This window comes from Salvelinus namaycush, chromosome 23, assembly GCF_016432855.1.
Source record: "Salvelinus namaycush isolate Seneca chromosome 23, SaNama_1.0, whole genome shotgun sequence".
NCBI classification, from domain to species: Eukaryota; Metazoa; Chordata; class Actinopteri; order Salmoniformes; family Salmonidae; genus Salvelinus; species Salvelinus namaycush.
The window spans coordinates 44,901,209-44,919,326 of NC_052329.1; the positions used below are offsets into that span (position 1 = coordinate 44,901,209).

At 41.3% G+C, this 18,118-nt stretch overlaps 1 protein-coding gene across 3 annotated transcripts; it reads right to left on the reverse strand.

Moving 5' to 3' along the window:
• Positions 1–2,353: 2,353 nt before the first annotated feature.
• On the reverse strand, positions 2,354–17,316 carry rhbdd1 (rhomboid domain containing 1). Of its 3 annotated transcripts, none has more exons than XM_038961709.1 (7): positions 17,152–17,316; positions 11,696–12,159; positions 11,301–11,433; positions 9,424–9,512; positions 5,844–5,897; positions 4,302–4,421; positions 2,354–3,282 (listed from the first exon to the last, which is right to left on the reverse strand). In XM_038961709.1, exons 2-7 carry the CDS (start codon positions 12,129–12,131, stop codon positions 3,173–3,175), a joined length of 942 nt encoding a protein of 313 aa, XP_038817637.1. In that variant the 5' UTR covers positions 12,132–12,159; positions 17,152–17,316; the 3' UTR covers positions 2,354–3,172. The 3 variants fall into 3 exon arrangements, with proteins under 3 accessions (XP_038817637.1, XP_038817635.1, XP_038817638.1); XM_038961707.1 differs by lacking the exon at positions 17,152–17,316 and adding an exon at positions 13,962–14,013; XM_038961710.1 differs by lacking the exons at positions 4,302–4,421; positions 17,152–17,316 and adding an exon at positions 13,962–14,013.
• Positions 17,317–18,118: the final 802 nt, after the last annotated feature.

Sequence of the window (18,118 nt, forward strand, 5' to 3'; positions counted from 1 at the left end):
TGGTTGTGTGTCCTGTTGTATAGATTCTTAAGCAGACATTAAGATACAATTTGATTTGAATTATACATGTAGAAGATAATATACACTATCTTAATGTCCTTCTATTTTGATATTTTTTTAGTACCTTGGTATCATGTCCACATCATCTGAAACACTAGCACAATACCACCTTTGTATGCTATAGACTGCAACATGTCAAAGTTCTCCCCCTTTCTTTCCCTTGGTAGACAGCACACTTATATTGGTCCAGCAACACTGTCCATTACCACAACCTTATTATTGTCCATCTTTATTATTAGTGCCTGTCACTCACCTACGGTGTTCAACCCAAGCATGCAATTCACTCACTTAGCTGACCCATTCTCTTATACCAGAATACCTATTGATACTTTATCCAAAGAATTGTATTATTTAATTTTCTGTTGTTTAGAACTGTATAGTGCTAAAAGCAGTATAGTATCTACATCATTATCTGTAAACTGTATAACTTGTTAACAATGCTTTAGTTTAGATTGTACACATTTAGAGAAACAAGGTGTCTGTTCCTTCAGTTCATTTCAGTCCTCTCATTATTGGGCCTCTTCGTCATTTAATTGGGCTTCCTTTCACTTGGTCTTTAAAAAGAATTCTGTAAAATAACTTAAGACCCAAACATTGGTTGTCGAGGTAATGGCACCAGTCGCTAAAATGACTTCACCATTTTGAAAAGCGCTGGTCTTTTCTTGCACACTGCAGGATGCCTTACACCGATCTACTTTGTCATGTCTGAACATTCAGCCTCTTTAGTCTTGACTTCAACACACTACCCAAACTAACACATGGAATTATGCCTTGCTAACACACACAGAAAAACACACTCAGTAGTCATTACACTTCAAATTAATGTGTATAACAGTGTTGCAAATTTCAGTCTTGAAATGTTTCCCTGTACATCTTGGCATTATTGTCTGTTGTATGTAAATATGTTTGCACTGTCGAAAGAACAGGATTGCTTTATTTGTACTGTAAATGTCAAGAATATTTATTTAGGTAGGAATCATTGTGGTGCTATTTTTGAAAAAATGGTGAATGCATGGTATTTCTCAAAAAAATAAGAATATTATGTTGTCAAATGTTAGGACTCAGGCCACAATGTCAGGAAGTATTTGTAGGCAGTGGACAAGAGGAAAAAAACCGAGAAGCATGGTGTCGCATAACTGTGTTAAGGAATGCTCGCAGGTATCATCGTTTCACAGATTGACAATCTTGCCCCATGTGGGGATTTCTGTTACAGTCAAGTAGTAACACACCTGATTCAAGTAATCATATCAAGACTTTGACAAGTTGAATCAGATGTGTTGCTGCTGGGCTGGAACAAAAACCTGTACCACCACCCCACCAGACTCTTGCACTGTGAGATTGTTATTATCTCATGATCGTTATGGTGATGAGAAAGGGTAACGTCTTGGGATAGTTTTTATCCTACGATACATCTACATTATCAATTTCTCGGTGCAAACATACCCTTGCTGTCTGGTTAAATTTGGACCCTAAGGTCATTTTTAGGTCAATGAGAATATTGTGGTCACCCGATTGTCTTCTTTTAACTGTAATGTCTCCAAAGATGACCAAAGTCAGAGGGCAACAGAACATAACTATTGTTAAATGTCCCATATAAACAGGGCTGAGAGAATTCACTACATTTTCTGTACTGTTGGACTAGAGTTTCGCAGTGGAAGCCACACTCAGGAGGATGTAACGTCACAGAAAAGTGATTGTTTGCCAGATTGAATAGGGAGTCGTTTCAACTCCATTCATTCTATTTCTATCTGCAACATTCGGAACACTTCACATTACTGAATATACCCGCTTCCCCTGAGTCATTCCATGTGATTAACATAATGAGGCCCTCTGTCCAAATGGGAGCGCTGTGGGTGTACATATGTAGATGAGAAAACACTGACAGTATATGACCAGTCTGTCAGAAGTGGCTCTGAGTTATTGACTGACTGACTTCGGTTCTGGAAAGGGGGGAGCGTTCTTCTCCAACCCCCTCCCCATTCTCAATGTGTGGCTACTCCCGTAACGTTAGAGGCATATCAGAGGTTAAAGATGGTAACTCAACATCACTGACACACGCTGAGCCACCCCCAAGACAATCCTCTTCTTAAAACACTTGGTACGATTTCTGTCAGCACACTTAATCCTTATAGGATAACCCTTTCACTAACACACACATTCCTCTAAGCAACCAGTAGTCTTAAAAGCATTATGTGGACTGTTTAAAGGTAAAATAAATGCATCTAATTTCCAAGTGTCATGTCTGATTATCTGGCTTGATTCCAATTGTAAATGGTTATTGGAGTACTATAAGTTTCATACTAGATCAAGTGTAGTCTTTAATGTACTGAATATATTGTTTAACAAACAAGATTATAAGAAATACATCATATTACTCTCATGTTAAATTACAAATTCATTCTCAGATTCCCTCTAGAGCAAAATGTATCAAAATAGAAGACTTAGTTCCCAGATCTATAAAATTATAAAATTGCCGTTTCATATTTGCCAAGAGACAGGTACAGTATATTTGGTAATCCTATTACATTCAAATACTACAGAACTTAAAATCTTAATTGATAGTTGAAAATAATTAATTAGTAGCCCAATACATACGGTAAGAGCTCAATGGCACGCCAACCAAGGGGGATAGATAGCACAAGAACGCCGTCATTGGCACCCATTCAATAAAGCTAACACTACAAAGTGAACATGTCAAATCCGTCATAATTTGGGTGCTACCAGGCTGACAGTGTGGTTCCTAAAACGCGATTTGGATACATTTGGCTGTTTTCACTGCTGAATATTTATACGTTTTCAGATATTTTTTATTATAAAATGACAAATGAAACAACACTCCCCAACAGCTATGAGAGTTGGAGCGCGAGGCTAAACTTCTGCTGTTCTGGTCCCTTGGCTACCACTTTGTAAGAGCGTTAAGCGAACCCGTGCACAGCTACTGTGTGTGACTGGGTGAGAGCGAAGGCTTGCATCTTGCTCATCGAGCCTTGTGCAACATCATTTCACTGATTCTACCTTTAACAGTAGACTGACAAAATACTATCGTTTTTTAGTGTAGTATTCCTTGAGGAAAGAGATTTTTATCCTCCAATGAACCAATAGTCCAGCTTGGTCAGTCAAAGTGGTCAATCCTCTGGAGCCGCCGCCTCCTGATCTCCTCTGCTGTCAGTTCTCCTGGGATGTTGAAACCATACGAGGTTGGTCTTCTCTGAGTGGAGCCCCCTAAGGGACATAAGAACAAAGATTTGTTTTCTGAATTATAATGATTGACACATGCAGGTGTTGTGACTGAGGCTGTAGGCTTGGATTGGGCTGTGGGCCCTCATATAGAGGAGTTATTTGACCCAACATTTAGATTAAATGGATCAAAACATATTCAAGCACTTCCAATTAACTATTTTCCAGCACAATTAACTCCATTGTACCCAGGCTTCCCAGATCAAAACAAGAATAACTACTTTCATTCATCTGCTTGCTCTTCCCTCATATTTAGCCTCACATTGAAGTGTATAAACATGTTCAGGACAACCAGGGCTACAAGTACAACACAAATCCACTTGACATAAAAATAAGTTCTGCCAAGCAGAAACCTGATTAAAAAAAAATATATATTTAAGGATGCTGTAAGTACAGAAATTGTTTTCTCAATGGGAAATGAATATCCGTCTAGTCAGTGACAGCTGTGTGGCGTTTGTGACAGTTACTATGTGAGCTTAATACAGTATTATAGACAATATGTCCTGGGATTTCCTATGATCTTCTATGTAGAAGAACCCCTTACCTTTTAATGACTTGTGTGGCTGAGCGTCATAGAGCATAAGAAACCATTCGGACTCTACAGGCGTTTTGTGAGATGAACCGCTCCCCCGGACCCCTACAGGATCCTGCGCTTATCTCACAAACATCTCTCTAACTCAGCCCCCATTAAATCACACAGACTAATGGTATCAGAAGAAATAGATGAATTCAATGGACGAATCCAACCCAGTAGCTCAAACCACGATATTTAACAGGGCGTGACAGTGGGACTCGAAAGGTTAAGGCTTTTTATTATTCAAATTTTCAAGTCCTCTGTGAATCCTGATTAGGGTATGCAACTGAATTGTGTTTTATTTTTTTTTATGGTTTGCAACAGTGAATGAAAATGTGTGTTTCTTATTCGACAAGGTCAGGTAGTCCCAGTCTTCTTCCGTTTGTTGCCTACTGCTTAATGAACACAACCCAGGCCTGTGTTGTCTCACCTCTGCCATTGAGACTGGCTCTGATGGCTGCCTCGTACTGCTCATCCTCTGATAGACCTCCAGTGTAAGGGTGACCATTCTGGGGGTGCGCACGAGGTCCTCCACTACTGCCACTGTATCCTACAGAATGCCCCCCCCCCCCACCCACACACAATAGGATTACCAAATATATCACGCTCTTGGCAAGTGTGAGACCATTTTCAGAGTGCTTGGTACTATCCTGAACAAAAATATAAACGCAACATGCAACAATTTCATAGATTTGAGGAAATCAGTCAATTGAAATAAAATCATTAGGCCATAATTGATGGATTTCACATGACTGGGAATACAGGACTGGTTACAGATACCGGAAAAAAAATGGGCCTCAGGAACTCATCACTGTATTTTTGTGCATTCAAATTGCCATCGGAAAAATGCTATTGTGTTTGTTGTCCGTAGTTTATGTCTGCCTATACCATCACCCCACCGCCACCATGGGGCACCGCCACCATGTTCATAATGTTGACATCAGCAATCCGCTCGCCCACACAATGACATACATGTGGTCTGCGGTTGTGAGGTCGGTTGGAAGTACGTCCAAATTCTCTAAAACGACGTTCATTATGGTAGAGAAATGAACATTCACTCTGGCAACAGCTCTGGTGGACATTCCTGCAGTCAGCATGCCAATTGCACGCATCTCAAAACCTGAGACAACTGTGGCATTGTGTTGATGTGCAAGATGGCGCCAACAGACATGGCAGCTCTGCTTCTAGTTCCTAAGCAACTTTGCAGTATTTGGTTTTTCTTGTGTCATACATTTTTACAAGCATTTCGCTACACCCGCAATAACATCTGCTAAAAATGTGATTTGATTTGCGTGACAAACCTGCACGTTTTAGATTGGCCTTTAATTGTCCCCAACACAAGGTGCACCTGTGTAATGAGCCTGAGGTTTTATAATCCATCCACCTGACAGGTGTGGCATATCTTGGTAAAGGAGAAATGCTCACTAACAGGGATGTAAACAAATTTGTGCACAAAATCTGAGAGAAATACACTTTTTGTGCTTGTGAAAATGTTCTGGTATCTTTTATTTCAGCTCATTAAACATGGGGCATACATGTTGCATTTATATTTTTGTTCAGTGTATATTGCACACACAAACAAAAATAATCCAGACTCTTTGCCCAATGTGGAAGCGAGACGTCAATAAATCAAGGTGCAAAATGAGTAGACATACAGTTGAAGTTGGAAGTTCACATACACTTAGATTGGAGTCATTAAAACTCGTTTTTCAAACACTCCACAAATTTCTTGTTAACAAACTATAGTTTTGGCAAGTCGGTTAGGACATCTACTTTGTGCATGACAAGTAATTTTTCCAACAATTGTTTACAGACTTTTCACATTCTTAAAATAAAGTGGTGATCCCAACTGACCTAAGACAGGGAATTTTTACTAGGATTAAATGTCAGGAATTGTGAAAAACTGAGTTTAAATGTATTTGGCTAAGGTGTATGTAAACTTCCGACTTCAATTGTACATGTAGCTACATACCTGAAGAGTTATTATATGGATTTTGTCTGGCATGGTATCCATTCATCACAAATCCTGTTGGGAGAGTAGACACCTGATCATTTAAGGTGTTTAATCATGTAATGTTGTACTGTGGTTGGACACATAATATGATTTATTTTGTTTCCAAATGCATTTAACCTGACAAGTCTATGAAAAACAGTGCAGCTTGGAACTAACACCACATACACGTTTGTCCTTTGTCCTTCTTGTTAAAAGAAGGACAAAACCAGTGGTTTCGACAGGCAAAAAAAAAATCAAGAGAAAAACATACACACAAACTAAGGCGACTTTTTCAACCATGCTTTTGTAGCCGATGTGAAATGGCTAGCTAGATAGCGTTGACGTCACCCGCTCTGAAACTTGCTTCGCAAGGGCCGCTGTGACGAGTAACAATGCTATATGGGTGACAGTTGTCGATATTCCAAGGGTCCCTGGTTGGAGCTCAGGTTGGGGAAAGGAGAGGCATAGAAGCAACACTGTTACAATGTTTTAGAGAGTATCCTAAAATATAGCATCATCGTCTGATTTGGAAATCAGTCTGACTAAAATCTCAAATTGCCCACTTGACACAAACTGTCATGAAGGTCATGGGTGTGAGTCAGCATTCGTTCCTGCAGCCCATTTTTGAACAAGCCATTATCAGGCAAGCCCAGAATTTTATTTCAGACCACTCCGATGTACTCCACTCGGAGTATCAGCTCCTCCCCTCAGGCAGATGCTATAGGGTTCCCCTACATGTAAGCTGAACAGGTATAAGCACACCTTCATTCCCACCTTTAAGTCTTTACTGAAGACTCATCTCTTCAGTGGGTCATATGATTGAGTGTAGTCTGGCCCAGGAGTGTGAAGGTGAACGGAAAGGCTCTGGAGCAACGAACCACCCTTGCTGTCTCTGCCTGGCCGGTTCCCCTCTCTACACTGGGATTCTCTGCCTCTAACCCTATTACAGGGGCTGAGTCACTGGCTTACTGGTGCTCTTTCATGCCCTCCCTAGGAGGGGTGCGTCACTTGAGTGGGTTGAGTCACTGACGTGATCTTCCTGTCTGGGTTGGCGCCCACCCTTGGGTTGTGCCGTGGCAGAGATCTTTGTGGGCTATACTCAGCCTTGTCTCAGGATAGTAAGTTGGTGGTTGAAGATATCCATCTAGTGGTGTGGGGGCTGTGCTTTGGCAAAGTGGGTGGGGTTATATCCTTCCTGTTTGGCCCTGTCCGTGGGTATCATCGGATGGGGCCACAGTGTCTCCTGACCCCTCCTGTCTCAGCCTCCAGTAGTTATGCTGCACTAGTTTATGTGTCGAGGGGCAAGGGTCAGTTTGTTATATCTGGAGTATTTCTCCTGTCTTATCCGGTGTCCTGTGTGAATTTAAGTATGCTCTCTCTAATTCTCTCTTTCTCTCTCTCAGAGGACCTGAGCCCTAGGACCATGCCTCAGGACTACCTGGCATGATGACTCCTTGCTGTCCCCAGTCCACCTGGCCGTGCTGCTGCTCCAGTTTCAACTGTTCTGCATGCGGCTATGGAACCCTGACCTGTTCACCGGACGTGCTACCTGTCCCAGACCTGCTGTTTTCAACTCTCTAGAGACAGCAGGAGCGGTAGAGATAATCTCAATGATCGGCTATGAAAAGCCAACTGACATTTACCCCTGAGGTGCTGACTTGCTGCACCCTCGACAACTACTGTGATTATTATTATTTGACCATGCTGGTCATTTATGAACATTTGAACATCTTGGCCATGTTCTGTTATAATCTCCACCCAGCACAGCCAGAAGAGGACTGGCCACCCCTCATAGCCTGGTTCCTCTCTAGGTTTATTCCTAGGTTTTGGCCTTTCTATGGAGTTTTTCCTAGCCACCGTGCTTCTACACATGCATTGCTTGCTGTTTGGGGTTTTAGGCTGGGTTTCTGTACAGCACTTTGAGATATCAGTTGATGTAAGAAGGGCTATATAAATAAATTTGATGTCTATCAAATACCTAAACAGCAATAACTACTGGGTAAATGGGTGGAATATGTGAATAAATAATCAATAGATTAATGTAGGTCTGAAAATTACTTAAAATGTGTTAATGGTGTTTATTTCAAACTGATGTTCAAATTCAAGTATATTGACGTTCATATTTATTCTTACTTGCGAAGCTAAAAAGACAAGAATACATTACAACATATAGGCTATTTTAGTTAAATATAGAAGTTGGCCTTTAAGCAACAACAACGTCCTCGTTCATAGGCATATGGATTGTCACTGATAATTGTGAGTGGTTTTAGGAAACTAGGCATATGTCGGACGTCACTACTTCACAGGAGAGGCATTTGACCGTAAACATTACATTTTTATTTTATCAACATTTTATACATTTTTGGGGGCAGAAATGCCTTCTGGAACATGTGCCTTAATAACAAACGTGTATGCCATCTGTAAATATGAATACAATTAAAAAAATTCCGAGCCTAGTTGGTTTAGCCACGGAAAAAGACAGGAACCTTCCCGGTAGCCACGATTGGCTGAGATAATGGATGGGATGGACATGCCGAGATCTGAGTTCGGATTGGTCTGCCATGTAGAACGCTTCTGTCTATAATGAGCTGCTCAGTACGTGTAGGTCATTCTTTCTAACACAGATTTTTTTTGAAAGACAGCTCTCCACTTTCTGGAGGGCCGAGTTTTGAAATCAGTGGAATGCCCGGTGGAAGCAGAGTAGGATTGCAAATGCGGTGGGAGTCGAAAAGAGAACACAGAAGGCTGTTGTATAAAACACCTGTCTCCAGATTACATCTTCAAACTAAGGGCAACTATGCCATCCGTGACAGAGAGGGAGAAGTGTTCATCTGTGTATACGGGTAAGAGTCTAGCTAGCTACATTTTCAGATATTATATGTTTCAATGTTTGTCAGAAAGTTATCTTAATTGCAAGTTAAAGCATACTGTTAGCTAGCTGGCTGGCTAACTAGCTAACGTTACATGTAGTAATATTCATATCTCAGAGCCATTTTCATTGCTAGTTATTTAACCTAGCTAGTTGGTTAGCGAACTGTAGATTTATGCAGGGTAGTAACATTATGAGTTGGGACTAGATAGTGTCCAAGTTCCAAAATTATCCAAAATAATATCCTGCTATTAATTTGTCACTCACAATCGTAATCTATTTTCTGTAATTAGCTCACCATTAACTTGTAAATATTTTTATTTAACCTTTATTTAACTAGGCAAGTCAGTTAAGAACAAATTCATACACCATTTCAAATTTTGCTACAAAAGACCGAAATGAGCTGGTCGGTCACATTTGTCCCCATTTTAATCTTGTCTCTTAGCCTCTTGATAAAGTCATAAAAAGTAATATATACTTTGTGGAAATATTAATAAGCATACTCTCCTCCACACCTCTGCTTGACAATCCCGTGTTATGCTCCACCTACAGAGGTCCAAAGTTGTACAGGATCCGTGCAGACACAAATGCAGGTGAGACAAAAATACCAAACTCGTCATTGCACAGGTTTTTAGCTTGTTGCGCATGTTTAGTGAGAGGAAAACATTGCCCACGGACACACACACAAACCTGCAATTGTTCTCATGATGATCTTCAGAGGACCAGCGGTGTAGAGAAGCCCCACCAGGATGCCTGCCAGGTGTCCCACAAAAGAGGTCCTGCACAGAAGAACGTGTTATGAGTTACCACCTGGCTACAACACACACGACTCCATAATTAAATGACTCTCAGACCATGAGAAACAAGATTCTCTGGTCTGATGAAACCAAGATTGAACTCTTTGGCCTGAATGTCAAGCAAGACATCTGGAGGAAACCTGGCACCATCCCTACAGTGAAGCATGGTGGTGGCAGCATCATGCTGTGGGGATGTTTTTCAGCGGGAGGGACTGGGAGACTAGTCAAGATCGAGGGAAAGATGAACGGAGCAAAGTACAGAGAGAACCTTGATGAAGAGCGCTCTGGACATCAGGCTGGGCCAAGGTTCACCTTCCAACAGGACAACGATCCTAAGCACACAGCCACGACAACGCAGGTGTGGCTTTGGGACAAGTCTCTGAATGTCCTTGAGTGGCTCAGCCAGAGCCCGGACTTGAACCCGATCGAACATCTCTGGAGAGACCTGAAATTAGCTGTGCAGCAACGCTCCCTATCCAACCTGACAGAGCTTGAGAGGATCTGCAGAGAAGAATGGGAGAAACTTCCAAATACAAGTGTGCCAAGCTTGTAGCGTAATACCCAAAAAGACTCAAAGCTGTAATCGCTACCAAAGGTGCTTCAACAAAGTACTGAGTAAAGGGTCTGAATACTTATGTAATGTAATATTTCTGTTCGTTTTTTTTTGTTTTTATTTCCAAAAATGTCTAAAAACATGTTTTTGCTTTGTCATTATGGGGTATAGTGTGTAGATTGATGAAGGGGGAAAAAACAATTTTATCAATTTTAGAAAAAGGCTGTAACGTAACAAAATGTGGTAAAAGTCAAGGGGTCTGAATACTTTCCAAATGCACTATATTTCAAGATGTTGTGGATTCCCTAGAAATAATCTGAATTAATGTAAACATTACATAACTTGTCTAAAAAAAGTGTTCTCTTGGCACAATTTACCGGGTACGGAGTAAGTTGAGCCGCGGGACAAGGTAAATTATGCCGCCTACACATTTCTGCACTGAATGAAATATTGCCACAACCTTTTTAAAACCATGTCTATCTTTATTTCCCAAACACAATTCAATACAATCACTTTTTGGTATTTTAAGCATCTTTTAACAAAGGCTCATCTGAAATTTTCAGAGATAATGCCTTGCATTACGCCCGGTAAGAAAAAACATGAATTTGATAAACTTGCCATTGGCACAACTTACCCCATGGCAAACATTTTGACTATATTAGCCAACAGCTACAAGGATGCACATTCATGCTAGGTATAAGACCTCATATTGAAGCTTTTTGAGACCCCAACTGATGTATAGAACAATCTTTAAATTATGTACTTTGGGTTAGATACAAGAATCATGAAACCTCTAACACAATACATTTATTGGACCTAACTTGCTTATCACTGTCTCCATGTGGTTTCTTTCTTCAGACTCCATGAAACGATGACCTCTTCGTAAATATTTGGTCAAACTACACATTTTGTGTATGGTTTCCTAGAAACAAGGTAGGCTCAACTTACCCCACTCTCCCTTTTTATCAAACCTAGTTATGTCTGTAAGCTTTCATTTAGAACTATTTGACACATTGCAGATGATAAGAGACTGTCTAGTGAACTTACGTTGAACCTTGGGTCATGTTCACTCGGGCACACAACAGTAAAAAAAATTCTAACTAAAATTTGCATTTCTTATTGGAAACTTGTGAGAGCTGGGCTGGGGAAAAAGTCTGTAGGCGTAGACCATGTGTTTACTGTGCATCTGACTACTCCTGCAACAAAGAAGAACTCACCCCGGTGACGTTAGATGAATCAGCACCAGCTCAACCCAGCTGGCGTAGCGATTGGCCACTGGGACGCCCATCACGTAGGAGACACCTCCAGGGTGGTAGTGGTTACTCAGCACTTTCAGAGCGAAAAGCACTCCTACAACACAGGACAGACAGTTCAGTCTCACCATGCCACTCACAGCACGATTGAGGTCAATTCAGTAAGAAAATTCAGAGTTGAAAAACAGAGAGGACCTTTTTACTGACCAACAGAGGCCCATTAAAGTGTAGGCTTATAACTAGGACCTGGGGGTTTTCCTTGTCAAAAAACTCCCATGACCCAAACTATTGTGAGGATGGATAGAAACCTTCCTCAGCAGCATAACAGCAAACACACTGACACTGTAGCTAGCTAGTACCTGAGAAGCCGACTGCACACTGTATGCTGTAAGAGGGGTCCTGGGTGATCTCCGAGAGCACCATCTCCAGCAGCAGATAAATCACACCCGTCAGCAGGGAGAAAACAGCCAGAAGCCAGGCGTAGAAGCTGCTGCCAAGCCGGGGCTCCAACTTGACGCCCTTCCACAGGAAGGATGCCATGTTGAAGTACAGGTGGTAGTCGTCTAGGTGGTGCAGCGGCGACAGCACGAGGCGGCGCCAGTCACCACGCCAGTAGGCCTGCTGGACGCTGATGCAGGCCTGGAGGAGGGGTACGTTGGGCACCAGAAAGAGGTAGACGTTAAGGCCCAATACAGCCAGCGTCACAGGGGGAATGTTCTCCACCCCCACCTGGAAGACCTGGGAGGCCAGGAGGATTAGGCCCAGCTGACCTCCCCCCCTCTGTCGGTTTCGCATCCTCCTCACTCAACTGCGGTAGCTCAGCCTGGAGTGACACACAAACATGTACAATTAAATAAAAAAACATATTCTTTGTCCATTGTGAAACAGAGATTTGTCATTTTTTGCATTCTTATGGGGATTTTTAAACACCCCCAGTTTTCACGCACAGACAATACCACAAAACACCCACAGAGCAAGACAAGGGCACCCACATTAAAAAAATACTATAGATGGGTTAGCTGACAACATCACGGATTCGATGTGCATGCTTCAATTGTTGTGATTCTGGGTGGGCGGATAACTAGCAACAATGACAAGAAAGCTGCCAACTGGGGAATTGTAGGTGACTCCTTTCAGATAGTTTTATATTGTTCTTGATACACAATATATACAAAAGTATGTAGACACTAGAGGTCGACCGATTATGATTTTTCAACGCCGATACCGATTATTGGAGGACCCAAAAAAAGCCGATACGGATTAATCGGCCATTTAAAAAAAAATGTATTTGGAATAATGACAATTACAACAATACTGAACACTAATTTTAACTTAATATAATGCATCAATAAAAATCTATTTAGCCTCAAATAAATAATGAAACAGGTTCAATTTGGTTTAAATAAAGCAAAAACACAGTGTTGGAGAAGAAAGTAAGTGGGCAATATGTGCCATGTAAAAAAGCTAACGTTTAAGTTCCTTGCGCAGAACATGAGAACATATGAAAGCTGGTGGTTCCTTTTAACAGTCTTCAATATTCCCAGGTAGGAAGTTTTAGGTTGTAGTTATTATAGGACTATTTCTCTCTATAAGATTTGTATTTCATATACCTTTGACTATTGGATGTTCTTATAGGCACTTTAGTATTGCCAGTGTAACAGTATAGCTTCCGTCCCTCTCCTCGCCCCTACCTTTGCTCGAACCAGGAAGACATCGACACCAGCCACCCTCGAAGCAGCATTACCCATGCAGAGCAAGGGGAACAACTACTCCAAGTCTGAGCGAGTGACGTTTGAAACGCTATTAGCGCGCACCCTGCTAACTAGCTAGCCATTTCACATCGGTTACACCAGCCTAATCTCGGGAGGTGATAGGCTTGAAGTCATAAACAGCGCAATAGCTGCTGGCAAAACGCACAAAAGTGCTGTTTGAATGAATGCTTACGAGCCTGCTGCTGCCTACCATCGCTCAGTCAGACTGCTCTATCAAATCATAGACTTAATTATAACACACAGAAATACGAGCCTTTGGTCATTAAAATGGTCGAATCCGGAAACTATAATTTCGAAAACTTGTTTATTCTTTCAGTGAAATACGGAACCGTTCCGTATTTTATCTAACGGATGGCATCCCTAAGTCTTAATATTGCTGTTACATTGTACAACCTTCAATGTTATGTCATAATTATGTACAATTCGGGCAAATTAATTACGGCCTTTGTTAGGAATAAATGGACTTCACACAGTTCGCAATGAGCCAGGCGGCCCAAACTGCTGCATATACCCTGACTGCTTGCACGGAACGCAAGAGAAGTGACACAATTTTCCTAATTATAAGAAATTCATGTTAGCAGGCAATATTAACTAAATATGCAGGTTTAAAAATATATACTTGTGTATTGATTTTAAAGAAAGGCATTGATGTTTAGGTACATTGGTGCAACGACGGTGCTTTTTTCGCAAATGCGCTTGTTAAATCACCGTCTGTCGAAGTAGGCGCATCGATTATATGCAACGCAGGACACGCTAGATAAACTAGTAATATCAACCATGTGTAGTTAACTAGTGATTATGTCAAGATTGATTGTTTTTTATAAGATGAGTTTAATGCTAGCTAGCAACTTACCTTGGCTTCTTGCTGCCCTCGCGTAACAGGTAGTCAGCCTGCCACGCAGGCTCCTTGTGGAGTGCAATGGTTAGAGCGTTGGACTAGTAACCGGAAGGTTGCAAAAATAATCCCCTAGCTGACAAGGTAAAAATCTGTCGTTCTACCCCTGAACAAGGCGGCAGTTAACCCTCCGTTCCTAGGCAGTCATTGAAAATAAGAATGTGTTCTTAACTGACTTGCCTAGTTAAATAAAGGTGTCCAAAAATACCGATTGTTATGAAAACTTGAAAATCGGCCCTAATTATTCGGCCATTCCGGTTAATCGGTCGACCTCTACTAGACACCCCTTCAAATTAGTGAATTCGGCTATTTCAGCTATACCCGTTGCTGACAGGTGTATAAAAATCGAGCACACAGCCATGCAATCTCCATAGACAAACATTGACAGTAGTCTTACTGAAGCGCTCAATGACTTTCCATGTGGCACTGTCATAGGATGCCACCTTTACAAGTCAGTTGTCTAGGAGCAACAACGGCTCAGCCTCAAAGTGGTAGACAAAACAAGCTCACAGAACGGGACCGCTGAGCGCTGAAGCGCATGAAAATTGTCTGTCCTCGGTTGCAACACTACTACCAAGTTCCAAACTGCCTCTGGAGGCAAAAGCACAATAACTGTTTGTCGGGACTTTCTTGAAATGGGTTTTCCATGGCCAAGCAGCCGCACACAAGCCTAAGATCACCATGCGCAATGCTAAGCGCCGGCTGGAGTGGTGTTAAGCTCGCCACAATTGGACTCTGGAGCAGTGGAAACACGTTCTCTAGAGTGATGAATCACGGTTCACCGTCTGGCAGGCCAACGGACAAATCTGGGTTTGGCGGATGCCAGGAGAACGCTACCTGCCTGAATGCAGTGGCAACTGTAAAGTTTGGTGGAGGAGGAATAATGGTCTATGGCTGTTTTTCATGGTTCGGGCAAGGCCCCTTCGTTCCAGTGAAGGGAAATATTAACGCTACAGTATACAATGACATTCTAGACGATTCTGTGCTTCCATCTTTGTGGCAACAGTTTGGGGAAGGCCCTTTCCTGTTTCAGCATGAAAATGCCCCTGTGCACAAAGCGAGGTCCGTACAGAAATGGTTTGTCGTGATCGGTGTAGAAGAACTTGACTGACCTATACAGAGCCCTGACCTCAAGCCCATCAAACACCTTTGGGATGAATTGGAACGGCAACTGCAAGCCATGCCTAATCGCCAAACATCAGTTCCCGACCTTACTAATGCGCTTGTGACTGAATGGAAGCATGTCCCCGCAGCAATGTTCCAACATCTAGTGGAAAGCTTTCACAGAAGAGTGGAAGCTGTTATAGCAGCAAAGGGGGGGGGGGACCAACTCCAAATTAATGCCCATGATTTTGGAATGTTCGACAAGCAGGTGTCCACATACTTTTAGTAGTGTACCATGTCTTGTTTTGATGTGTTTTGACTGATGTCACGTCTATTCTAATATGGCAAACATTCGCTAGCTAACCAACAACTGAAACGATGTATTTGAGAAAAAAAAGTGTTCATAGTGCAAATGTATTTATGTTTTCAATAAATATTGGAGACGAAATATAGTTTACATGTAAGCCAACCCATTCTGTTTTGCCCCATAGTTGCACACAGGTCTGTTTTGTGTCTATGGGGGGGACTTTACTGTAGTATTAACAGGACCAAAGTCTTCAAAAACACTACAGTGAATACTGTAGCATACTGTGGTATTTATAGTTTACTATAGTATAAATACTGTACTAAATTTTTTTATTATATACTAGTAATTACTGTAGTTCCCTGCAGTCTGTAGTTGTATTACTGTAGTGTTTTTGCAGACTGTAGTATACACTATTGTATTTTTGTATACATTACTGTAGTACTTACAATAGTGCTTTTGTTTGATTATCTTTGATATAGCAATGGGGGATTTCTCCTTGAGACAACCTACTCCACAAGCACATTTTCCATAACCTGTTAGTAGGTAGGCAGGCAGGCAGGCAGGCAGGCAGGCAGGCAGGCAGGCAGTGAGGGAGGGAGGGAGGGAGGGAGGTAGGTAGGTAGGTAGGTAGGTAGGACTGCAGTCTAAACAGATAGCTCAGCACTTCTGCTTTCTCTGTAACCTGTAGGGAACACACTATATCGTCTATATTTGGCATGTAGGCTTTTCACTTATGGGTGGTACAAATTAGGATATGAGGGAGTGGAATGGGCAGGTTATATGCAAACTAAACACTGCCAGGCCCATCCAATCAGATTGAGAGAAAAAAATACATTACAAAAATACTCCTCAGCAAAAGCAGCATTTTCCTCCTTAACTTTAATGGCGATATGCATACATTCTTTGTAAAACACGATTTGCACCAATTTGCACCATGATGCTAGAGTGGCTAATGCCTAGGAATGATAGTTACTTTCTGATGATACACAAAATCTGAAAGTGAGAGGAATATTTTTCCACCTTCTCCACTAAAGCTACAATATGTAACTTTTTGGTTGACCTGACAAAATTCATATGTTATAGATCTGTCAATATTATTGAAACCAAGTCTAAGAAACGATAGATCTGTTGTATTTTACATTTAGCAGAAGCTCTTTTCCAACTTACAGTAAGTAGTGAGTGCATACATTTTCCTACTACCGTATGTGCGCTAGCTTCAAATTCAATACTTTTGGTTATGGAAAATATATTTTCACTGCGGTTTACACAGTACAATGATTCTGACTAATTTCAGTATGTTACAAAACAAGCAAATATAATGTAAACTATTTGAATTTTAGCAACCAGGAAATGGCTGCGCGATTTCTGCAAAGTGCATCTTTAAGGAGGAAAACGATGCCTTTGCAGCCTGAATGGAGGATGCTTTATGTAGGAGCCGGTCCACTGGGGACATGAGTGTATTTATTTCCTGGAATGCACATCGAGTTTAGATGATAGTGCAGATCTAGCGCCCATGCACTACCGGCTTCCTAGGCTAAGATTAGGCCTACATTCCTCCTTAAGACTGTCAGAAAGCAGAGCACTAAACACAAAACAAATGTCAAAATGTAAAGAATACAGTTAGCTAGCTTTCATACCGGAGCAAACCAAAAAACAGACCTTGACATTCAATCTCAAATGACAGACATAACGTTTTGGTTTATAGCTGGTTGATTTTGCCCCAAAATTGTAACTTACTTCCTGTTAAGGCGCAGACAGTATTTGAATATATCGCTGGTATTGTCGGTCTCTTTGTCTTCTGGCCGACAAAACACTTATTAAAAGACCATTAAGGGATACTTGGGTTTACTTACACTTAATCACACACGGTATACCTTTCATGAAATGTCACATGAATAGACCATGTGATCATAACAGGGTCGTATAGTGCACACTGTACAGACCATAATAAAACGTTTTGCAACGAAAACGAGCGTTTCTTATTGGAAAAGTTCACATTAGTCCCTCCCCGTTTGCTTCCGTTTGGTTTCCAGTGAATATACACCCCTTATCTGTGTGAAAGTTCAGTCACATTACCATATCGCACCACAACAGCAGCATCTGACAACATTGTATCAGCACGCCACATACACACTCACTTTTTTCCATCTCTATGTGTTTCACTTCTCTGTCAAAATAAAAGGTAAAACAAATAAATAATAATAATAATATCGTACTGAAGAAAATGTCAAAAAAAATATTAGTAAGTTGTGTTTGCATAGCTTTTCGTATCATCTTATGTGTTCGTTGTTCAAAGTATTCAGACCCCTTGACTTTTTCCACATTTTGATACGTTATAGCCTTATTCGAAAATGGATTAAATATACTTTAGACATCCATGTGAACTGCCTGCTTAGAATTCAAATGAAGAGGACATTTGTTTACTTGCTACCAACATAAATCCTCCTCCTCCCCTCATGGTGTAGGTAGATCGCTATAGTCGCTGTTATCCACTCTTCTGTAGATGTTGTTGGTCAATTTTGTTAATTTATAAAAAAATAAGTATTCAGACCCTTTGCTATGAGACTCAAAATTGAGCTCAGGTATATCCTGTTTCCATTGATCATCCTTGAGAACTTGATTGGAGTACATCTGTGGTAAATTCAATTGATTGGACATGACACACCTGTCTATATAAGGTCCCACAGTTGACAGTGCATGTCAG

Bases quoted from the DNA above. Each gene is read 5' to 3' on its own strand.
- rhbdd1 (XM_038961709.1), bottom strand. From the start codon at position 12,131: ATGCGAAACCGACAGAGGGGGGGAGGTCAGCTGGGCCTAATCCTCCTG. The intron at 11,434-11,695 runs GTACTAGCTAGC...CCTGTGTTGTAG, and splicing joins GTGTGCAGTCGGCTTCTCAG to GAGTGCTTTTCGCTCTGAAA. The intron at 4,422-5,843 runs GTATGTAGCTAC...GGCATTCTGTAG, and splicing joins TCCATATAATAACTCTTCAG to GATACAGTGGCAGTAGTGGA.